General features: G+C 42.6%; 1 protein-coding gene across 2 annotated transcripts in view; it reads right to left on the bottom strand.

Annotated features, from left to right (window-relative positions):
- APPL2 (adaptor protein, phosphotyrosine interacting with PH domain and leucine zipper 2) overlaps positions 1-24,686 on the bottom strand; it is a 56,190-nt gene extending 31,504 nt beyond the window's left edge. The window contains exons 1-4 of one of the 2 annotated variants that reach the window (XM_013997990.2): positions 24,414-24,686; positions 16,844-16,942; positions 4,103-4,162; positions 3,218-3,289 (exon numbers count right to left, since the gene is read on the bottom strand). In XM_013997990.2, the coding sequence (XP_013853444.1) occupies positions 3,218-3,289; positions 4,103-4,162; positions 16,844-16,942; positions 24,414-24,467 (285 nt within the window). In that variant the 5' untranslated portion in view covers positions 24,468-24,686. The remainder of the gene's footprint in view (positions 1-3,217; positions 3,290-4,102; positions 4,163-16,843; positions 16,943-24,413) is intronic. The other variant, NM_001135961.1, reaches the window with a different exon arrangement.

Raw genomic sequence — 25,033 nt, 5'->3', positions numbered from 1 at the left:
TGTCTCTGTGAGCTGTGTATTATTTATTATCCTCATTTTTATAGGCAGGCAAGTAAATCTATAAATCGAGAAAGCAAACAAGTGCACAGCTGGGATTTTAACCCAAGATTGCTGGAATCTAAAATCCATGCTCTTCCCAATATACTCTCAGGATACAGATATAGGCTCGTTCATGCTCACAAAACCCACCCAAACTTTAAATGTGTGGCTGGTTGTCAGTAATGAACACAGTAAAAGGCCTAGGCTTCCAGATGCTACAAGGATGGTACGGGATTCCTGTTGGGTGTATAAAGGGAAATCACCCAGCAGTCATTTTTTGGAGTAAACATTTGGCAGAGTTTCTTCCAGCAGTGACAACAGTCACATGTCCAAATCCCCCTGCTGCACACAGATCTCCTCCCAACAGATCTGGTCCTTCAGGGCTGTGCTCGCAGAGGCTGCTCTGATAAGCTTAGAAACTGGCCCAAGGCCCACCGTCTGCCAGGCAAGGGAGCGACAAGCCAAGCAATCACTGTTCTCCCTTATCTTTCAGTCAAGCCAAAGAATAGCAGCTTTTTTCTGCAGGGAATACATGAAGACAACCATACCAAAAAATGCATTAGGATAGATCGTGTTAACTACTGTTCCTAAATAACTTCAATAAAAAATGTACCATATATATATATATTTTTTTTTACTAACAGCTAATTAGATTAATTTAATGAACTGGCTCTGTGCCCGATGCTCTGATATAATTATTTAATTTAACCTTTTATAATAGCCCAATTAAGTAGGCTATCCTGCTACTGCCATTTACAGATGAAAAAAAAACAAAACTCTGAGAAGTGAAGTGGCTTTATTTCCAATGGCACCTGTACATTGTCTTTTTTGCTTATTGTTTATGATGAGTTTCTATTTTAAGTACTACAAACTCCTTGAAAGATGAAACAGTTTATACCTATACCTAACTTCAGAGGGTTCTACCCAATACCAGCAGCATTTGAGCTCTTATATTTTCTATAATGAGGATTTATGCACTTTTCCTATAACAATATCTGCTTTTCATAAATATTCCAAAGGTACTGTACAATACGGCTACAAGAACAGTTGTATGACTCTCCCTGTAGTGGGTTGGTTCACACTCCTCCCAAAGATATGTCTATCCCAAATACCATGTGAATATTTGGGAAAAGATACAACAAAAATACAATAAAGGATCTCAAAATAAGATCATCTTGTTTTATCCAAGTGGGCCCTAATTCCACTGACAAGCATCCTTATAAGAGATGATACAGACTGAAGAGAAAAAACACAGGGTGGGGGTGGGGAGAGAGGGCCATGTGAAGGTAGGGGCAGAGGCTGGAGTTACGCTGCCAGAAGCCAAAGAACACCCAGAGCCACCAGAGGCTGGAAGCAGCAAGGAAGGATCCCCCCTGGATACTCCAGCGGGAAGTGGCCTTGCTAACAACTTGACTTCGGGCCTCCAGAACTGTGAGCGAATAAATTTCTATTGTTTTAGGCCACCTACTTGTAATTTTATTACAGCAGCCCTGAGAAACTAATTCTCTCTCCTTAGGAAACTGAATTCTTAGAAGTCTTTCTTTTGGTCTACTGTTCATGTATACCAAAGCCTTTCCCTTCAAACCAAAAACAAACATATCAGCATACGACCTCTTGTATGAAATGAGCCTTGGAAGATACAGATGAGATACTTTGTCGGATACTTAAGTAGATACCTAAAAATAGAAAGTGGGCCAAAATAAAGATGAAAGAATGTTCGAAAAAGAATCAAATAAAATTTTGCCATGTTGCCAAAACATTCTCTGACATCAACCTTATGAATATTTTCTCAGGTAGTTCTCCCAAGGCAACAGAAATAAGAGCTAAAATAAACCAATGGGACCTAATCAAACTGACAAGCTTTTGCTCAGCAAAAGAAACCAAAAAGAAAAACAAAAAGACAACTTAGAGTATGGAAGAAAAGAGTTTCAAACGATGCAACGGACAAGGGCTTAATCTCCAGAATATACAAGCAACTTATACAACTCAACAGCAAAAAAGCCAACCACCCAATGGAAAAATGGGCAAAAGACCTGAATAGACATTTTTCTAAGGAAGATTTACAGATGGCCAACAAGCACATGAAAAAATGCTCAACGTCCCTGATTATTAGAGAAATGCAAATCAAAACTACCATGAGATACCACCTCGCACCAGCCAGAAGGGCCATCCTTAAGAAGTCCACAAATAACAAGTGCTGGAGGGGGTGTGGAGAAAAGGGAACCACTATGGAGAACAGTATGGAGGTACCTTAGAGAACTATACATAGAACTACCATATGATCCAGCAATCCCACTCCTGGGCATATATTCAGACAAAACTCTCCTTAAAAAAGACACATGCGGAGTTCCCGTTGTGGCGCAGTGGTTAACGAATCTGACTAGGAACCATGAGGTTGCGGGTTCGGTCCCTGCCCTTGCTCAGTGGGTTAACAATCCGGCGTTGCTGTGGTGTAGGTTGCAGACACGGCTCGGATCCCGAGTTGCTGTGGCTCTGGCGTAGGCCGGTGGCTACAGCTCTGACTGGACCCCTAGCCTGGGAACCTCCATATGCCGTTGTAGCGGCCCAAAGAAATAGCAAAAACAAACAAAAAAAGACACATGCACCCACATGTTCATTGCAGCACTACTCACAATAGCCAAGACATGGAAACAACCTAAATGTCCATTGAGAGATGATTGGATTAGGAAGATGTGGTATATATACACAATGGAATACTACTCAACCATAAAAAAGAATGACATAATGCCATTTGCAGCAACATGGATGGAACTAGAGACTCTCATACTGAGTGCAGTAAGTCAGAAAGAGAAAGACAAATACCATATGATATCACTTATATCTGGAATCTAATATACAGCACAAATGAACCTTTCCACAGAAAAGAAAATCATGGACTTGGAGAACAGACTTGTGGCTGCCTGAGGGGGGAGGGAGGAGGTGGGAGGGATTGGGAGCTTGGGGTTAATGGATGCAATCTATTGCTCTTGGAATGGATTTACAATGAGACCTCGCTGTGTAGCACTGAGGACTATGTCTAGATACTTACATCGCAACACAACAAAGGGAGGAGAAAGTATGTATACATGTATGTGTAACTTGGTCCCCATGCTGTACAGTGGGAAAAATAAATTAATTTAAAAAATTTTTTAAAAATTTGCCGTGTTGCTATTCTTACCTCATCCACCACTTTGGAAAAATAATGGAGTGTAGAAATTACTTCTTCATCGCCTTTGCCAAGAGCAAAATTCTAAGACCAAAGAAAAAAAGTGCCAGGCGTTAACTGAATGCTAGGGAGTCCAGCACTACAGCACCACCCCACAATACGCTGGCCTCCAGGTTGACCTCCCCTCTTCTCCCAAAAGCACATCATGTCAGAGCATCTGACTGCAGAGAACTAGAGCTCTCCCCTCGTACTTCCCCAGTGGTACACTCAGCCGCCCCTCCCAGGCTATTCCTTCACTGGTCATCACCCTGCTCTCTAAATATCATGGTACCTTTAGTTTATTTCCTCGGATTGTAAGTGGGGTTTTTTTGTAGTTTTTTGTTTGTTTTTTTAGGCGAAGCATATGGAAGTTCCCAGGCTAGGGGTCAAATTGGAATTACAGCTGCTGTCCTACACCACAGCCGCAGACACATGGGACCTGACTGAGAGCCACATCTGCGACCTACACCACAGCTTACAGCAACACTGGATCCTTAACCCACTGAGTGGGGCCAGGAATCAAACCTGCATCATGGATTCTAGTCAGGTTCATTTCCACTGAGCCACAATGGGAACTCCTGGCATTGCTAGTGTTAATTCACTTACAGTCCCTTGAAAAATACGAATCTACAAGGACAGTTGAATACTTCTGTCGGCTAATCAGAACACATCAATAAGACCTTGAGATAATCAGAATTTATCCGTGGGAAAGGCAAGACAAAAGAAAAAATGGAAATGGACTATAGCAAAAAAGAAAGGAAGGAATGTCATTAACGGATGCCTCTGGAGAATTCCTTCATGAGAACTCTACTTAGGAGAGTCCTAAGCGCAGCATGATACACCACATACACACATTACCTGCTTTTCATATGCCAGCAGTTGCTTGGAAAGCTGCTGAGTTGCCAGGCACATTTCATTCTGTAGGGAGAGAAAAGCAAGTTCAATGCACACAGAATTACCGAAAAATGCCACCTCAGAATCACTAAACATGCGTACATAATGTAAAATAGTAAAATATTTTGTTCAGAAATTATTTGGAAAATAAGATCAAAACAAATTAAAAGGGTAAAGCGTACTTTTTCCTCCCTGCCATTTATAAATTAGTGTCCCATCTGGTCATTTGGTCAGTAGACAAACATAGTCAGCAATTAAAATGCACCAAGCATACAACAAAAACATGGTCCCTGTCCTCATGGGGTTTACTGGGGAGACAGACATCAACAAATAGTTATAAGCATGATGAGAACTGCAAAGGAAATACTGGGTACATTAGGAGGATCTGACAGGAGGACCTAGATGGTCTCAGTTCCCTGGAGAAAGACTAGGGGTTGACCATGGGGATGAGCTTTCCAGAAGGAGGGATGAGTATGTAGTAAATGTCTGTTTCAAGAGCTATAAATCAAGGTGACGCTGGAGCAAGGGGTGCAGAGCATAGAAGTGAGTCAAGGCTGGCAAGGCAGGCGGAGTGCGAGCATGTGAGACTCTGTGGCCCCGTTTTAGACTTTCAAGTACAGTGAGAATTTAAGCAGCATTACGACACGGTCAGCTTCTATCACATTTATAGCACTAAGTCAGGAATGATGGATGCTAAAACAGAAGCATAGCAACAAGACCTAGGAAGGCCCCCTTCGTGCCGTTTTTCACTAGCCAATACCGTCCATTTTCTTCTCTTACTTACCCCTCTAATCTCTGGCTACACGGCAGTCATCTACCACTATCCTCCCATCATCAACGCATCCAGCCTAGACAACGTGTCTTATGTTTCTAAAGCTCAGTTAAGGCTTCTCTTTAGGTTCAGGGTGTACTCTTAAGAGAGGAAGGGAGCCACCAGGTCTAACCTGGAGCAGCTGAGGGGAGGGCACTGACCAGCCTTGCTCTTCTTGGCCTCCACTTCCTTCATAATTCTCCTGGTTTGCTACTCCTTACAGGTAAGGTGCGAGCACTGCAGAGCTCTTTTCGTTTCCCATGGTTCTCCTTTGCAAGACCCATCAGAGCCTAATCCTATGTTTTTTGAGCCCTCTTGGCAGATAACTGGTCACTCTGTTCCCTGACTTCCTTCATCTGCTCCAAGGAACAGCCATCAACAGACCTTGAAATGTGGCCCTCTCTCTTTTCCCCTAGAATAAAATCAAGCAAACATAACTACTGGCTTTGGCATCCTACTGGAATGCCACCATTTTGAAACCTAACTAGAGCTGATGGTCATGTAGCCAAGAGGAAGGCAAAGAGCATATGTCCTGGATCCAGCCAGGAGTGTGCAACTGTTCCTAGCACAAAGCAGGCACTACAAATGTCTGACGAATGAAGGAATGAACAAGGTTAGAAGATTCATCTAACCTCAAGCTTATAACAATACCTGGAATCATGGTGTGAGGGGAAAAAACACTTCCTAATCCTATAAGGAAACATCTCAAATGGGGGGCAATAAAATACACAGTGGACAGGGATGAAGCAATCATCCTGGAAACACCCGGCTGTCCCACTTCTGCAGTGTTGTTTTGAAGATCACCGAGCACAGGAACAAGGGTCTTAGCCCATTCGCTGAACTGCTGCTCTGCAAGATCAGAAAATCCCTTACTCCTCTTCTCTGAGTTAGCAGCAGTGGGTTTAAGAAGGGTTTATTCAAGTTACCTTAGCAACTGTCTCCCCGGGAAGCACCATGTAGACTTATTTGTAGACCCACAGAATCATCCCAACAATAGCAGCTAATACTCACAAAGCAATTAATTCATGCCAGATGCCACATTAAGTACATTCTAGGCATTATGTCATCTAATTATGACAGCCCTGTAAAGCAGGTTCTAATTATTAACTCAGTTTTACAGAGGGAAAAATGGAGGCAGAGAGATGTTAGGCCACCTGTCCAAGGTCACACAGCTAGTTAGCAGCAGGGCTAGGATATGAATCCAGGTCTGTCTGAATCTAAAATCCACACTCTTAAACATTACTCTCTAATATCCCAACTCCTGCCAAGTGAAAAGACATGAGAAGGCCATTACTTTAGGCTAGAATTGACCAACTTTTCTTGTAAAAGGCTAGACAGCAATTATTTTTGGCTTGTGAAACATTTTGTCTCTGTCACAATACAAAAGCAGCCATAAATAATTCATAAACAAATGAATGTGGCTTCGTTCTGATAAAACTTTATTTACAAAAATATGAGGCCAGTACAAGGGCCACAAAGCGCTTATACTACTTTAGCGGGTAAATGTCTCAAAAGACCTGTCCTCCGCCACATGTCTCTCAGGAGTCCCTCCATTAAGCTACAATGCTTCAGATTCAAGGTATAGTTTTATAGTCCCTTCTTTCTTTTATTTTAGCTAAATCTAAAATACTGTTTCCCCAGAGTTCCCTTCATGGCTCAGTGGTTAATAAACCCAACTAGGATCCATGAGGATGCGCGTTCGTTCCATCCCTGGCCTCCCTCGGTGGGTTAAGGATCTGGCGCTGCCATGAGTAGTGGTGTAGGTCACAGATGCAGCTCGGATCCCAAGTTGCTGTGGTGTAGACCAGCAGCTGTAGCCGATTCAAGCCCTAGCCCGGGAACTTCCATATGCTGCGAGTGTGGCCCAAAAAACAAAAAATAATAAAATAATAAAATAAACTAATTTTATTTTATAAATAAATTAAATTAAATTAATAAAATACTACTTCCCTATATCTGTATCCTTCAGGGACCAGTCGACAGATATGATAACCACCTCAATAACCACCCTCTATGCTTTCATAACAATCCAGAGTCACAGGCTACTTCAATTCTCCTCTTCTTTCGAGTGTACTGGCAAGTACCCCACGGGTAGTGGAGAAAACTGCCAGGGAGCTGCAGACATCTGACTGCATCCAGGCCAACAGGGCACACATGCCACACACACAACTCCACCAAGGCTCACGAAGAAGGGGCACAGCACACAGCATATAAGACTGCTTCCCAATGGACTCTGTCACATCACATCTCTCCTAGAAACACCTCCTGAAAATGCCATATATTTCAGATGTGTGTGATTTCCGCTGGCAACATTTTGTTTTACCAGAATGATTCCACCAAGTACAAACCATACACCTACAAAATGGCCTGTCGCCTGCCTGGAAAAGAAATGAACCTCTCCTGTACAGAGCACATGACATGAAAAGTCTTTTGAACCAGACCAACTTTAATCTTACTCATACTAAATCTATTGTACACAAAGGTTTTATGAAATATTTTACCAACATCAGCTAAGTCCTCCACACCCTGTGAGGGAAGCCTAATTATCCCTGCAACAAGCCTTGCAAAACTGGAACTTGTATGAAGAGTAAATATTAGGAGTAACAATAGTAGAGATAGCTGCTCACATTTACTGAGTCTTTTCTAGGTACTTGACATTTCTGCTAAGCATTTTTTATATATTATCACATTTAATCCCTACAAAGCACCTATAAAGTAGGGGCTATTACTCTCATCTTAAAAACGAGAAGAAAAAGGTTCAGGAAGGACAACACATTTTTATAATTGTACAACTAGTAACTGGCAAGGCAAAAACTCAACTCAGACCTGCCAGACTTGAAATCTAAAGTTCAAGCAACATGGATGGAACTAAAAACTCCCATACTAAGAGAAGTCAGAAAGAGAAAGACAAATTCCATATCATATCACTTATATCTGGAATCTACTATACGGCACAAATGAACCTTTCCACAGAAAAGAAATGCTTGGACTTGGAGAACTGACTTGTGATTGCCTGGGGGGGGGGTAGACGGGGAGCGGGGAGTTTGGGGTTAATAGATGCAAACTACTGTATCTGGAGTGGATAAGCACTGAGATTCCACTGTATAGCAGAGGGAACTATATCTAGTCACTTGTGATGAGCCATAATGGAGAATAATGTGAGAAAAAGAATATATATATATATATATATGTATTACTGGGTCACTGCTGTACAGTAGAAACTGACAGAATGCTGTAAACCAACTATAATGGAAAAAATAAAAATCTTTAAAAAAAAAAAAAGTTCAAGTTCTTAAGACTATACTATTCTGATCCAAAGTCTAAAACTCTATCTAGTAGTACTTAGTGGGCAGGCCTCAAAGGGCCTATAAATACCAGCATAAATCCCATACTTTGCCAGCTCCAGTTCAGCAAAAGTGGTGGCCCAAAATTTAGATTCCAAGTGGAGTTCCGTAAGTAAGATTCCTCCTTGCTCTGGAAGAGCCCTCTGGTTATGACCTATGCTACTGGCTGCCTCATGAGAATCCTTTTAAAGGAGATAACGATGGCTTTACTGACAGAATGTCCTATGTTAAAACAGAACTCCTCAGGGCTGGCGCCAAGGCAGAAAGACCAGTGGTTAACAAACCCAGAAGGAAATCTGAGCTTTGGGCAAAGGAATGTTTATCTTATGGTGGCCCAGAGCACCACTAACTGCAACTGTCACCTGAAACCACCCGATAGCCTCTGGGCAGGAATGGAGAGGCCTGGGGCAGGAGCGGGGGCAGAGGAACTCCACTGGAGTCCAAGTCACAACATTAGGCTTTGCTTTTTGATCTACACCAAACAAAATGTTGCCCAAAGCCAAATGGTTGCTTCTCATTCTTCACAGTGCTACCCCCAAAGCCAGGGTCAGAGTCACACTGGACCAAGAACCCAGGAGGGGGGGTTGGGCAGTGCACAGAGGAAGGGGTAAGGAGTGCAGCCAAGACAGAGGCTGGAGAGCTGTGCCTGGGGCAGGCCATGAGGGGATACCTGCTGAGGACTCTGACATTATTCTAGAGGTACCAGGGAAGCCCCGAGGAGCTTGGGCAAGGGAATGACAAGGCCAGGTGTGAGCAGAAGAAAAATCATGAGTGGCTGTGGTGGAAAGGAAACACTAAAGGAACAAAAAGAATGACATGAGGTTCAGGAGACCACCTGAAGGGAAGTGAGAGAGAAAAAAGGGTCTGAGCCTGAGCCAGAAAGAGGAGAAGATAGAAGATTTGCCTGATATTGCTGAGGCAAAAACAACAGGATAGAGGAAGGAACCAGCAGTATAGAGGACTGACCCTAGACCAGGTGACAGATGATAGCAGTACCCTTGGCTAAAGCCCTGAGAAGGGGGCACAGATCCAGAACCAACAATAATGCAGGTATGCTGACGTTCTTGTTGAGGTGTCTGGAACGCAGACTTGCAGTGAACACTTATTTATCAAACACTGAATGGGGCAAGGCAAGGTGCTGGAGACAGAGAACTGCTTTCGGAGCTGACAGTGCAGAGAGAGGCAAGAAGATCTGTCCAATAAAAGTACATGGCATTTGGGCACATGGGTGAAGGGTGCTTTGGTCAGAAGGGAGAAAAGGAAGAAAGGAAAGGTATCAGACAACTCAGTATTAAAAGCCAGAAAGGCCATTTGCCAAGGCAAGGGGTCATTGGGGATTCCTGGCAGCAGGAACAGCAGAGCAAAGTACCAAGATGTGCAAAGGGCCTGGCACATTCTGGAACAGTCAAAGACAAAGCCAGAGGAAGAGGCTGATACTCAGTCATGAAGAGCTTTGAGTGCCTTGCTGAGGAGTTTACCTCTGCCTTGTCCTTATAGGGAGCTGCAGATGCATCTGGGGACAGGGAGGGAAGGGAGGGGGGAGGGGGTAGCTCTAGGGTAAAGGATGAAATAAATGAAGGGGAAAGACCATCCCCTTACAACAGGGAGACTGATTAGCACAGCACTACAACAGGCCAGGTAAGAGCTGAAAACTCACTCTGCAGTGACAATGGGCAATGGTCAAAGTCGTTTGGAATAAACCAAGTACAAAACTCCAAGTCTTCGAAGTTGTTTCCAAAAACCACTCAGGGGCCCTCTGTTTCTACACACCTTAAGTTACATACATAGTTCTTCTCTGCCCTTGTCATACAAACCTCAATTTGACTGTTTCTGAGAGCTGTTAAAAGGCACTGATTGAAACAATTATAGATAAAAAACCAATTTAAAAAGGGATGTTACTCTAGGATACAAAAAGGAGCTGGCTCGCACCTTTACACACTATAAAGCTGTTAGGCAGATAAGTGGGAGTGTCTACAGTGAGAAGATAAACCTTTGAAGGCTCCCACTTCCTTAGCCTCCGCTGCCTTTTCAGAGGCCAGTATGTCAGAAGAGTACAACACAGCAGTTCAGAGTGACAGCGCAGGTTTCGGAGTCAAAGACCTGAGTTCAAAATCTGGCCCTGCCACCCATCAGCTGTGTGACCATTGGCAAGCTACATAACATCTCTCAGTTTCTCCATCTATAAAACTATAATAATACCTCCCCTTTACTGTGAAAGCTAAGTAAGATTATACACAGGAAGTATCTAGCCTAGTGTGTGGTACATTTAGGTGCCTAATAATATTTTTATTATTAAAATATACAGTTCTGACCCCATCTGCCTCCCAAATCCTTCTCTCTCCCCTATCACAAGCTCACGTTCCTGGATGGCCACTATGATTCCCAATAGAAATGTTAACTTATTTAGCTTCATATCTACCTGTATCATCATTTCTAGAGAAAAACAGTTTATTCTTTATAATACCAAGTTTATGCATATCTTCCCTTCAAAGCATTTTTACTCCTATCCCCTCCTTCTGTCTTATCTCAATTTGAAAAGATACTATTGCCACCTCCAATGTGGGCTTTTAGATTTCAGGATCAAGAGTTCTGCATTCCGAAAAGTCTGTTTAAGAACAGCTGCAGACATGAGACTATGTTTGAGTAAGCCTGTTTGCTGAAGGAATGTGAAAGAGCCTTAACCATGGTTCCATCCAAAATGTACTTAAAAAAAAAAAAAAAGAAAGAAAGAAAGAATAAACAGAGCAAACAAACTGTGGAGCCTTGTTATCTGTTGGAGAAGAAAGACAGGTTCAAGAGATGCCAGGTTTCAACAGCCACATGTAAATCAATGAAACTGGAACACACCCTCACCATACACAAAAATAAACTCAAAATGGCACAAAGACTTAAAGGTCTTTAAAACAAGACACCATCAAACTCCTAGAAGAGAACACAGACAAAACATTCTCTGACATCAACCTTACAAATGTTTTCTCGGGTCAGTCTCCCAAGGCAACAGAAATAAAAGCAAAAATAAACCAATGGGACCCAATCAAACTGACAAGCTTTCGCACACTAAAGGAAACCATAAAAAACAAACAAACAAACAAAAAAGACAACTTACAGAATGGGAGAAAACAGTTTCAAATGATGCAACTGACAAGAGCTTAATCTCTAAAATACACAAACAACTTATACAACTCAACAGCAAAAAAGCCAACCACCCAATGGAAAAATGGGCAAAAGACCTGAATAGACATTTTTCCAAAGAAGATATACAGATGGCCAACAAGCACATGAAAAAATGCTCAACCTCTCTTATTAGAGAAATCAAAACTACAATGAGATACCACTTCACCCCAGTCAGAATGGCCATCTAAATTAGTTAAGTCCACGAATAACAAACACTTATTTGGAGAAAAAAGAACCCTCTAACACTGTTGGTGGGAACGTAAATTGGTACAACCGCTATGGCATACAGTATAGAGGTACCTTAGAAAACTGTATATAGAACTACCATATGTAGCACATACAACTACCACATATACCAATCCCACTCTTGGGCATATACCCAGACAAAACTTTCCTTGAAAAAGACATATGCACCCATATGTTCTTTACAGCACTATTCACAATAGCCAAGACATAGAAACAACCTAAATGTCCATCAACAGATGAATGGATTAAGAAGATGTCATATACAAATCACAATGGAATAATACTCAGCCATAAAAAAGAACAAAATAATGCCATTTGCAGCAACATGGATGGAACTAGAAACTCTCATACTAAGAGAAGTAAGTCAGAAAGAGAAAGAAACACCATATGGTATCACTGATATCTGGAATCTAATGTATAGCACAAATGAACCTTTCCACAGAAAAGAAACTCAAGGACTTGGAAAACAGACTTGTGGTTGCCAAGGGGGAGGGGGAGGAGTGGGATGGACTGGGAATCTGGGAATAATAGATGCAAACTATTGCCTTTGGAATGGACAAGCAATGAGATCCTGCTATATAGCACTGGGAACTATATCTAGTCACTTATGATGGAGCATGATGGAGGATAATGTGAGAAAAAGAATGTATATATTATGTGTGACTGGGTCCCTTTGCTGTATTATAGAAAACTGACAGAACACTGTAAACCAGCTATAATGGAAAAAATAAAAATAATTTAAAAATAAAATAAAATAAACAAAAGGAGATGCCAGGTTTCACTAATACTGCTGGGAACATCATTTGACCTGCCCCTGTTTCCTCAGTATAATACCTGAGCGAAGAAGTAAGACTACCTAAATAAATTTCATTGTAAGACCCTAATAAATCCATTTTTAAAAGATTTTTTTAAAATTTTAACCTTTCTACGGAGTTCCCATCATAGCACAGCGGAAACAAATCAACTAGGAACCATGAGGTTGCAGGTTCAACTCCTGGCCTCATTCAGAGGGTTAAGGGTCCGGCGGCGTTGCCGTGAGCTGTGGTGTAGGTCGAAGACGAAGCTTGGATCTGGTGTTGCTGTGGCTGTGGTGTAGGCCAGAAGCAGTAGCTCTGATTAGACCCCTAGCCTGGGAACCTCCATATGCCACGGGTGTGGCCCTAAAAAAGACAAAAAAAGACAAAAATAAAATTTTAACCTTTCTAGGAAACACGCAAAATTAAGGCAGATGTACAGAATCAAACAAGTATATCAAATGTTTTAAATGCAAATTTTGAGCAGATATAACTTAATATGTACACACATGTATCTATTCAAACACTATGGAACTCTTTTTTTTCCCTTTGCTTTTTAAGGCCAAACTGTGGCATATGAAAGTTCCCAGGCTAGGGGGGCTGATCGGAGCTACAGCTGCTGGCCTACACCACAGCCACAGCAATATGGGTTCCAAGCCACATCTGTGACTACACCACAGCGCATGGCAATGCCGTATCCCCGACCCACTGGGCGAGGCCAGGGATCTAACCAGCCATCCTCATGGAGACTAGTTGGATTCGTTTCTGCTGTGCCACAGTGGGAACTCTACAAGTTTTAAACTTATTTAGTGAACAGTTTGAAAGACAGCAGAGCTTTCTAAGTAACCTGTCTCTGCTTTATTAACACAAGAAAAAAATGTGTACAGCTTCCTTCACTCAAAGGACCCAGGATGGAGTAAGTACTCAATCCCCCCCAGGCCCAAAGGCACATCTGACAGAGACCAGATGTTACCCGGAGACTGCTGTAAAATGCTGAAAACAGCTTATAACCTATAGCTGCATTCTACTGCGTAAGCCAAATAAAATTTAAAATTTCCCCCAAACGATCCAAAATCAGCAAAACTGCTCATAAAATTTTCCTCTAGTGTCTCCCCCCCACACACTCTTTCTAAAACTAAGGTCCAAATGGTATTCACTATATCAGAATCCAGAAACTTGTCATGTTGCCTGATTTAAAATATCTTTTATGAACGTTTACTGTTTGTCAGCAGCATAAACCTGATTTTTAAAACATAGTGATGAAAAACAACATTTTGCTAAGTACCTCTGTTTTAAAAAATGAAATTATAAAACTCTATTAATCTAATTTAAAATGTCTGGGTGTGAAATATTTAAGGAATAACATTAAACACAACCCGGAACATAACTTATGGAAAAAAGTTGAATGAAAACATTGGGAAGTCTTTCTTCCCTCTCTCTCTTTCCCTTCCTCCCTCCCTATTTAGCCACCAAACTACCTATATATAAACAAAGTGATCAAAGACGAGTTAGAAAAGCTTTTACTTAAAAAGAAATAAAAAACATGTAAGCCTTCAAATAAACCTGACCCTGACCCAGCCCATCTGAATGCCACTGACCCCTACTTGAATCAGTCACTGAGCTGGCAGCACTAACCAGATGTTCTTGTTAGCTTCTGCAGCAGGAAATGCCAAGGCAGGAGGAAGGGTTTCTGGCCAGTAGGAGAACCCATGTGATGATCATGTGGCATGAATTAAAAGCTGGTTATAGCCTCCTGGAATGCAAGACCCACTTAATTTTGGCAAAATGCAGTTTTCTGGCTTAAAAGAAAAAAATGGATAAGACAGTGTTTGGACACAGCCAAGTAAATGACTGTGATAGACATGGAAAGGCAGAACGGACACTTGGGATTGGCAGAAACATGGTCCCTTAAGCTTGGGGCTCTCAAACCTTAAAGGAGACAAAATCACTTAGTAACAATATTCAAATTACTAAATAGCAAGCAAGTTCACGTATAAGCTCAGCAAAAAAATTTTCTGTTCTCTTAAATTTGTGTGTGTGTGCTTTGTTTTAGGGCCGCACCCGTGGCATATGGAAGTTCCCAGGGAAGGGGCTGAATTGGAGCCACAGCCACCAGCCAACACCACAGCAACGTGGGATCCGAGCCGAGTCTGCAACCTACACCACAGCTCACAGCAACGCCAGACCCCAACCCACTAAGCAAGGCCAGGGATGGAACCCGTACCCTCATGGATCCTAGTCGGGTTCGTTAACTGCTAAGCCATGAAGGGAGCTCCTCTTCTCTTAAATTTTGAATATTTAGTTAAAAATACAAAGACATGCAATACAAAATAAATAGGGCTTTTAAAAAATCAACAAAGTATGTCCCCAGTTTCTGAAAGTCTTATCTAAACAAACAAGCAAAATCACAAATGAGCACAATCTTTTTGGTCATTAAAATTTGTTCCAATTGGAGTTCCCGTCGTGGCGCAGGGGTGAATGAATCTGACTAGGAACCATGAAGTTGCGGGTTCGATCCCTGGCCTTGCTCAGTGGGTTAACGATCCGGGGTGCGCCGTGAGCTGTGGTGTAGGTCACAGACGCGGCTCGGATCCCATGTTGTTGTGGCTCTGGCGTAGGCTGGTGGCTACAGCTCCAATTCGACCCCTAGCCTGGGAACCTCCATATGCCACGGGAGCAGCCCTAGAAAAGGCAAAAAGACCAAAAAAAAAAAAATATATATATATATTTTTTGTTGTTGTTGTTGTTATTGTTGTTGTTGTTCCAATTAAGTTACACTCATATAGTAGTTTACAAATCTCTATTTCCAACCTGAATTCTGGATCTGAACTTTCAACAAGATCTTTTTCCCCACTTTTATAGTCCACAGACATCTCAAAATCAGCCTTTCAAGAAAGAGTTAAGACTGGCATCCCTGCAATACACACACCCGCACCCACACCCTGCTTCTCTTCCTGTGTTCTCCCAACTATGCACCCTGTCGTTCAAGGCAAAGACCCGGGCATCATTCTTGATTCATCCTTCACCCACCTGACCCCTTCACATCCAATCAATCACCAACCGCCAATCCACTTCTTCCATTTCCACTGCCACTACCACTCTTATGCTTAGTGGTTAAGACTTTGGGCTTTGGCTTCAGGGTCACTTGCTCTGCCGTGTATTAACAGGGTGAACTTGGAAAGTCACTAATAATCAGAATCCTTAATTCTCCTAACCTATAAAATGAGAATAACAACACCCACCTCACAGAAGTGTTAGGGAATTTAAGTGAAATAATTACATGTAAAAGCCCCTGAAACTTCACCTGGAAACTATGAAGTATTAAATTAATCTCACTCTCACAATCACCTGCCTTTTGGGTGCCTAGCACGATTCTTCGGGGTTAAGTGACCCTCTTCTCCTATAACACTCTTTGGTAACTGTCTTGTCTGTCTCCCAAACCAACTGTAAGCTCCCTGATGGCAAAAACTGAGTCTTTTCCCCAAACGCTATGAATGAATAAAACACAATGATAATAAATGATTATATACAAATATTAAGAGCTATGTCTATAAATGACTACACATGATTATTAATATATATTATTATTATACATAGAATGTGGTATTTATTTAGAGGTCATCAATGAGAAAAAGAAACATACTAGTACATACGGATTTAAGTCAGCAAGGAATCAATAATGAAAAGTATCAGCTGCCATAATATTTTGATGTGTAACATAACAAATTTTATTTTTAAGTAATCACAAGTCTTCTCTTAGTAACGTACACAGGCATTTCTTGATCTTAAAAAGATTCCCTTTTGCTACTCAGCAATTTATTTTCCATGGTTTTGCAAGGCAGAGATATTTGTTCCTCAAAACAAAAGCAGCTACCCAACAGTTCCAGAACTGTGACTCAAATCTTTTCAGAGGAAGCACTTGAAAAAAAAAACATCTCTACTGGCCTGCGCTGACATCTAAGACTGCCCATTTATGAGAAAGACAAAGAGCCATGCCTCAGACTACTGAACCCGCTCATTCACAAGTCGGAAGAGACTCAAATGTTTCCCTTTGGGGCTGAATTTTTTTTTTTTTTTTTTTTTTTTGATTAAAAGCAGTTATGTGGTCCCTTTCTACTAGTTCTACCAGTTACAGGAAAATTACCCTCTTTCTTAAGCTGTGAAGACAAACTGTCCTTAGGTTCTTGAGGTGAAGAGAAGAGAAAATTTTGATTTTATATCGGAAGTTTAAATGGTGCTGTTCTGACTCAAATCTTGCAAACTCCTGAGAGAAGTTCAAGATGAGGGCAGAGGGCTCCTACTCTGTCCCTCCCCAGGTGAGGGGGCGGGAAGATACCTGAGCTCCATAGACTCGCTGCATCGCCTGGAGCAGCTGGTTGGTATAATCCGTGAGAGTGCCGGCATCTTCTTCAAACACACTCAGTAAAGAGCGAGTCTGCAAGAAAAGAGATCAATTTTACCTATAAGTGGAAAAGTTATGAAAGAGGTAAAACACACACATGGAAATGGGGAGATGCCTGTTCTCTGCCTTTATTCTTTTATTGATAATATTAATATAAGCCGATTCCTGGAGCTTTAATTTAGAACTCCTCTTCCAATCGTTTAGTGCAAGGACAAACTGAATTCAATTTGAGTATCAGGGCCAGAGAGGGAAAGCCAATTTGCAAAGGGTTAAGACTCAAGAGCTATTATGTCTCAACTTTGGCCTCGACCTAAGCAACAGTAAAGTCCATCCAATAAAATAAGTGTTAAAAAGGGGAGCCTCTCCCTTCAAGGCCATAAACTGAACTCCCTATCAGGCTTGTCTCTGTACCTGGGGTGTGGTCACTCAGCAATGCATCATCACAGCAGTTAACCATCTGTCCGGTTTTCTGCAATCTTGGATGTTCTGTAGGAGTGTGTCATTCTTTCCGCTTAAGATACTACAATTTCCATGTCTTTCATCATACTCTACTCAACCAATTTTCAAACTCATGGCCAGGAAATTTCATGTACCCTGTGCCCACCAGTGGAAGCTCTGGGCATAACACTCAAATAGAAATTTAAGAATGACAGTCTCAGTTCCTTTGGGAAGACTACTCAGTGCTTGGGGAGCAGGTGAATAATGTGTTGGTTGAAAGGTATTCCCTATCATTTTCCTGCGTACTGCCTGACATGCTGAGCACTAAAGAAATATTTACATATTAAATAGTGTCTAAAGAAGTATCAAGGCATCACATAAAAGACTGTATTCAAGGAACTTTTGTTAATGCGTCCAGCATAGAGGGAATTTAAAATACTACATCAGTGACAATGCGATCTCTAGTTCAAAAAATAAGCCATGAGGCACACAATGGAAAGTAAACTATAGAAATGTCTTTAATGAGGTGACAACAAAGCACTTCAGAAAGAACAATTTATTAAGGCTCATTATTTCCCTGCAAATGAATTTCGATTCTTTCTTTCTTAATCCAACCTATCTCACAGAAGAGAACAATAACTGACCATAAAGCACCCCCAATAAACTGGGAGAGGAATGCAGGCATTTGAATCATTCTACTTTTGATTTTGTTGACAAATTCTGGTGCACTTCACACCAGTACATGCTTATCCTGACTTTGCCCAAGCAGGTAAAATTACCTGCTCTGAAACCAGCATACTCTCTTCAGTACCAATCTTTATCAGCAGAAGGACCAGAATAAACAAAAGTCATGGATGTGACTCACTTGGATCTCATAATCCATTACCGGATTAATGGATAGCAACAAGTAGGTGAAAAACCTTGGTTTAGAATTCTTTATTACATCTCTTTAAAAAATACTTTTTATTTGAAAGAAGGAAAAAAAAAAGGATTGTTAAAAGACATTTTCAGAACCAACAGTGATTGGTCTATCACTCTACAGTCATTCATTGATGTATGTATTTCTGCCTTCATCCAATATTGATGAAACATTGTGCTGCGATGTGAGATTCAAAAGCAATGAGAACTGACTGTTCTCCAGGAGCTTACAGTCTACTGGGGCCTCTCAAAGGATGTGGGATCCCCCTTGGAACCATGTCAGTCCTGTGTCCAAATTCAGGCTCTAACACTAGAGGTAATGAATATACAGAGAGTGTCCACCAGTGCCTAATATATTTCGATAGCAGATGACACTGATTATAAAGAAGATAATGAACTTTGCTTATTATACATGTTGGATACTAAGGGCTTTATATGTATGATTTCAACACTACAGCAAACACTGTTATCTACACAGGATCTATAAACGTCATCTCATAGGAGAGACCCTTTTGGTATCCATGGTGACAATGCTTGAGGAGTCCACCAATGTCTATGATGATTCTGGTTCTTTTTCTTGCTATAACATTTCTAAGAGAATGAAAAGAGTGATACAACTGGATGGAGGATATTTAATTTTTAAAATATGACTTGGTGTCCTATTAGTTGAGTCCTATTTACTCTTTTTAATACTCTTAAGAATAAAATAGAATGGAAAATGAGTGGTAGAATGAAAAGAGAGGGCAGGTGTAAATGTCCTACACAAAGAGAACTGAAAAAAAACTGAAACTACCCTTATACTCTGCTTACTATGTGTCAGACACTTGCTGAGCACAAATACTACTTCATTTAATCCTTCCAACAACTCTATGAAGTAGATACCATAGTTACATTAACCCCATTTTACAGACGATGCAACTGAGGCTCATCAAGGCTAATATGCTTACTAGACCTCCCACAGCTGGGAAGCAACAGGTCTAGGATGTAAACCCAGGTCTGGCTGGCACCAATGGCCATGACTTCTCTATTGCAGGAGGCCGCAACCATTACCCAGCAAGGTGGGTCTCATCAGTGGGCATGCTCTTTGGTCCACAGCCCACTGTCCTGTTCAGAGGCAAGATGCAGTCTGGCTGGAGCTGGCCTCTCTTTGGTCATCCCACTGTCATGCTCTCACCCGTGTTAACTGCCAAAACTACATCACTAATTTTTGTCCTCTATATTCTGAACATGTTTATCATGACACCCAGTTTACCATGAACTGACCAAGAAAACCCTCTAGTTTTCCCCTTCTAACTTAACTGGGCCCTGATCATCCTTCAAAAAAGTATACCAGAAGTTCCCGTCACGGCGCAGTGGTTAACGAATCCGACTAGGAACCATGAGGTTGCGGGTTTGGTCCCTGCCCTTGCTCAGCGGGTTGACGATCCGGCGTTGCCGTGAGCTGTGGTGTAGGTTGCAGACGCGGCTCGGATCCCGCGTTGCTGTGGCTCTGGCGTAGGCCGGTGGCTACAGCTCCGATTCAACCCCTAGCCTGGGAACCTCAATATGCCGCGGGAGCGGCCCAGGAAATAGCAACAACAACAACAACAACAAAGACAAGAAAAAAAAAAAGAAAAACAATAAGAGCAACCATTTACAGAGTTACTACAATATGCTGGCGTAAAGATACTTTACATATGTTATTTACTCTTCATCAGAATTAAATAACTATTTTTATTCTAATTTTACTTATGTTAAAACACAAGCTCAGGGAGTTCCCGTTGTGGGGCAGCAGAAATGAATCCAACTAGGAACCATGAGGTTGTGGGTTTGATCTCTGGCCTCACTCAGCAGGTTAAGGACCTAGTGTTGCTGTGAGCTGTGGTGTAGGTCACAGGTGCGGCTCAGATCTGGTATTGCTGTGGCTGCTGCAGAGTCCAGCAGCCGCAGCTCCGATTCGACCCCTAGCCTGGAAACCACCATATGCCATGGGTGCCACCCTAAAAAAGAAACAAAACAAAACAAAACAGCCCACAGGCTCAGAGAAGTTGAGTAAACTGCAGAATCAAGAATTAAATTCCATCACTTTTCTACTACCCCACACCCTCAAGAGTATGCCTCAATAGAAAAATGAAACCAAACACCTTAGCCTTAGCTCCATATCATTCTCTATCTTAGAATAAAGAAACTAGGTGTCATCTAATAAAATAATCCTAGACATTTTTCACTCCAAAGAATAGCCTCTAAATATACAATGGCACAATTTTAAGCTGTGACTGTAAAATGTATACATACACACATATATTTTATATATATTTTAAATGCCTCAATATTTATTATATGTAAGTATAAATACTATATATCTATATATTTTTAAAGGTAAAAACAATTAAAACTCTTTTACCCACAGTATGGAAGAGGGAGAGAAATAGCTCATTAGAACCAAATCTACTGAAAGGAAAACATATTAATAAAGAGAACAGCAAGACGAAAGCCCTCCACAATGAAGACAAAGCCACTAGGTAATATTTTGTAGCATCTTGCTTGAGTAAAGAACAGCCTGGTTTCCCAGCTGGACCACTTGCTGAATAATCTCAGAATTTAATTTTTAAATTCTCTATGCTTTAGTTGTGCCAACTGCAAAGGAAACAAACAGCATCACAAAACAGCAAGCAATACTGCTTCACTTTATCTCAAAAGCACACTACTACTTAAAAGAACATGAATAAGCTCCTAAAGAAGCACAAGCTGCAATGGCTCAAAGCTGCATCTGTGTTCCTATCACAGCAGTATTCACACAGTACTAGAACTGCTGTTTTGCTTATCTGTCTCCCAGAACAGACTGTGAACCATCGGAGGCCAGGCACTGATATCTTACATTACATTCCCAGTATTAGCGGCACCTAGTCAGGAGCAGAGGCTCACAAACAGCAAAGGAGGAGCTCCCGTAGTGGTGCAGCAGAAACGAATCTGACTAGGGATCATGAGGTTGCGTGTTCGATCCCTGGCCTCACTCGGTGGGTTAAGGGTCCGGCGTTGTTGTGAGCTGTGGTGTAGGTCACAGATGTGGCTCAGATCTGGCGTTGCGGTGGCTCTGACATAGGCCGGCAGCAACAGCTCCAATTAGACCCCTAGCCTGGGAACGAACCTCCAAAGGCCGCAAATGCGGTCCTAAAAAGACCAAAAAAAAAAAAAAAAAAAGCTTAATCCCCAAAACATTCTACCTCTCATATACCAGAAGTAACCAGAAATAATATGTGTATGCACATAGACTAGTGAGATACTATGAACTAAAAAGCACATGAACAGATACATCTAAGATCAGTCAATTGCTATTCAGCTCTTCCTGGGCCACCGAGTTCAGCTCTTCCTGGGCCACATACAAAAGCTTTTGTGTTCATTTAATGAATCCTGCGCAACCAGGTTACTGGAGCAACCCTCATAAATTCTCTACATAAAACAAGAAGCAAACAATACATGGTTTCTTAAGATCACTTCCTTTTAGTGAAATATTCTGGGTCACCAAAGACAGAAAAGTCAAGTGCTAGGTAGCTGGGCTAACTTGAACAACATAATCTTAGGGGCAAGCTTTTTAACTTCTCTTCTCCTTGCTAATTTTTTTTTTTTTTTCCCACACACACCTGCAGCATGTAGAAATTCCCACGCCAGGGATCGAACCTGCACAGTTGCGACCTATGCTCAGCTGTGGCAATGTGGGACCCTTAATCTGCTCTGCCACACAGAACTTCCTGCTTCTTGCTCATTTTAATAGAGGACCTACTTCAAAAGATTGTTAGCAGGTTTAGATGAATTAACATAAGCTTGAGAACAGTGCCTGGCACATAAAATGCATTGTCTGATACTGGTGTTTGCTTTTGTTTTTATTCTCTACAGATAAAATGAAGGAGTTAAGATTACAGTCCTTCCAGTTACAAGTCTATCGATCTCCTTGGGAATAAAGCTGCATTAGGCATGTGCCCCATACAATAGTGCTAAATGTGCTGTGATGATCATCAAAGACCTTGGAAGTGAGCTTCCATCCAAACCTCAAAAACCCCTGTATGGTGACACTCATTTCTCACCCATTATGTAGACGATGACAAATTCCCTACATAAAGAGGAACATTAAATAAGAGCGACAATGCCTCTAAATCTCCTCTTCCTCATACAAGCTGAAAATTATCAACCATGTGGATACAACAGAACTTTAACCCCCTTAAAGATCATCTACTCCATGACCCTCCTTCTGCAGAGGAGGAAACCGAGCCAGTCACAGGAAGGGGATGAGTGACTTCTCCAATCAAAGGATAAGTTAGTGTGAGAGACAGAATTAGGACCGAGGTATCCTGCCTTGTTTGCCAGTCCTCCTTCATCCACCTCACAACTGAGCACATCCTGCAAACTACTCAAAACTAGTGCATATTCACTGATGTGAGAGCCAAATATTCTGAACTTAACTCCTCAGCGAGGGCAACATGCAGAATCAGTTAGTGCAACCTCTCTCACCTGGCTCAGCCACCACCACGGTCAGTTAGGCAAGCTATACATCTTTGTACCTCAGTCTCTCCAAATACAAAGCAAGTGTAAGTCCTAATTCAAACTCCTATCACTAGAAATTCCACATTATTATCTTTGGATCCCACACAAAGGGTGTAAGGATGGACCAAATGACTTCTACCAAGGGCTTTGGTCCCAATAAAATGCCAGAAGTTTAGAGACTTCAAAGAGGCCTTTGAAAAGTCAATCAGACCAGCAGATGCCAATTAAAAAAAAAAAAAAAAATCACAGCTCAAGTACCGCTTCTTACTTGCCTACGTACAGATTACTGGAAACGAACCTGATTAGTACCCTAGGATGTAGGTTCGATCCCTGGCCTCACTCAGAGGGTTAAGAATCCACTGTTGCTATGAGCTGTGGTATAGTTCACAGACACGGCTTGGATCCTGCGTGGCTGTGGCTGTGGCTGTGGTGTAGGCCGCCAGCTGCAGCTCCAATTCAACCCCTAGCCTGGGAACTTCCAAATGCTGAAGGTGCGGCCCTGAAAAAGAAAAGAAAAAAAAAAAAAATCACACACACCAAAAAAACAGGCACAGAGCAATTAGGCACACAGTCCTTTGACTACTTATTCTGAACTGGAGAGATGCAGAGTGGGTGTAGGTAAGTCCATCAAAGGGTCATCCCAGGGAAGGACAATTCACTAAGTGGAAAGGAAGCAAAAAGGGAAGAGAAACTGTGAAAGGAAAACAGGTTTCTCTTACTCTAATTTTTCAAGAGTTGAGATACTAAAGAATAAAGAGACGTATTTAAATAACCCAGGGATGCAGAACCACTGGAGTAGATATGAAGTTGGGGAAATGTTAATGGGGAACAAAGGTTCCCTGGGGAAAGGGGCCCTGACTTAAGAACTAATGCCATGCTTCACTCCTTTACTGTCTTTACACACCAGCTTTCACCTGCAGAGCTCAAAGGACTTGATTCTCATCTCCGGTGCGCTAATGAAGTTCCCCTGTGCGGCAAACGGGGCAGGTACCCTAATTTCCTCTTCACAAATGGGAAAACAAGTCCAAGGGGAGCTCTGGCACCCCTGGTTAAGAGATGTAGGTTCTCTGCCTCTCATTCTGGCTCTAAATCCACCAGGTCCCACATTAGTAGTAGAGTAATACCAGGACTAGTAGTAATAATGGAAAACAATAATAATACGGTTATCTTCTTATTCTGTACTAGACATTGTTCACAAGCAACTTCACAGGCATTTCCTTATTTAATTCTAGCAACTCTAGGAGCCAGGTACCAATTATTATCCCTATCTTACATATGGCAAAATTGAGGCACAAAAAGGTGGGGCACACAAAACTGGGGCACTCGGCTAGTAACTGGTGGAGCCCCAGTGTAAACGGAGCCGCCTAGGTTTCAGCTGAGTTTTGAAAAGGGGTCAGGACAAAGACTCCAGCCGCGGGGTGCTTTCGTGGTGTCTCCAGCTCCGCCTGAGAGATGCCCAGTGCCAGAGTACCCAGGGCTCAGGACGCGGGGCTGGGCACGCCCCCTCCTCACCTCAGGTGGACGGGGTAGGGGGTGGGGAGGCGCGTACTCCAGGACTCCATCCCGGGCCTGGAGGGGCCTCCTCGGCCTCAAGCCCTCAGCAAGAGGAACCCGGGGCGGCGGGAAGTACCTGGGGGCTGTCCTGCAACGCCTCCTCTAGCAGGAGCTTGTCCACGGCGGGCATGGTGCCGCGCGGCGGGGCCGAGGTCCAGAGAGAAGGACAGACAGCGGGTGGCGCGGGAGGCGAGGTTGCTCCGGACTCAGGCGACCAGGCGGACGCTCTGCGCCCGCGGCTGCGCCGCGCACGCCCACGCCTGGCCAGTGGCCGCCGCCCGCCCGCCGGCCCTCCTCTCAATCCAGCCCTCCTCTCAGCCCAGCCCTCAGCGGAGCCAGATCAACAGGAAGTGTGGCGAGCGCCGGAGACCGGAAGTGCGGCAGCCCGGCCTGCGCCCGAGCCCACTTCTCGCGGGAAACCGCAGACCCCCGACCCTGCCGGCGGACCCTCAGATAGTTAAGGCTCCGCCGTTTGCGGGTGGGTTCTCCTGGCAGTCGGTGCATCTAAAGCCCAAGAGGGGAAACTCAAGAGCGGGAAGATAAGGTTTTATCTCCTTGTGGCTACCCAGACTTTTTGAGTCCAAGGAGATAGAAGCCAATAGATGTTGCTGCTGTGAAATTCTGTGAAAGTCCTATGCTTCCTGTACCACTTTTTCTAGATAAATCAGGGCCCTCGTAACAGCCGTGAGAACAGAG

The sequence above is a fragment of the Sus scrofa genome, chromosome 5, assembly GCF_000003025.6.
Source record: "Sus scrofa isolate TJ Tabasco breed Duroc chromosome 5, Sscrofa11.1, whole genome shotgun sequence".
Taxonomy (NCBI): Eukaryota; Metazoa; Chordata; class Mammalia; order Artiodactyla; family Suidae; genus Sus; species Sus scrofa.
This window is presented reverse-complemented; position numbering and strand designations above follow the sequence as displayed.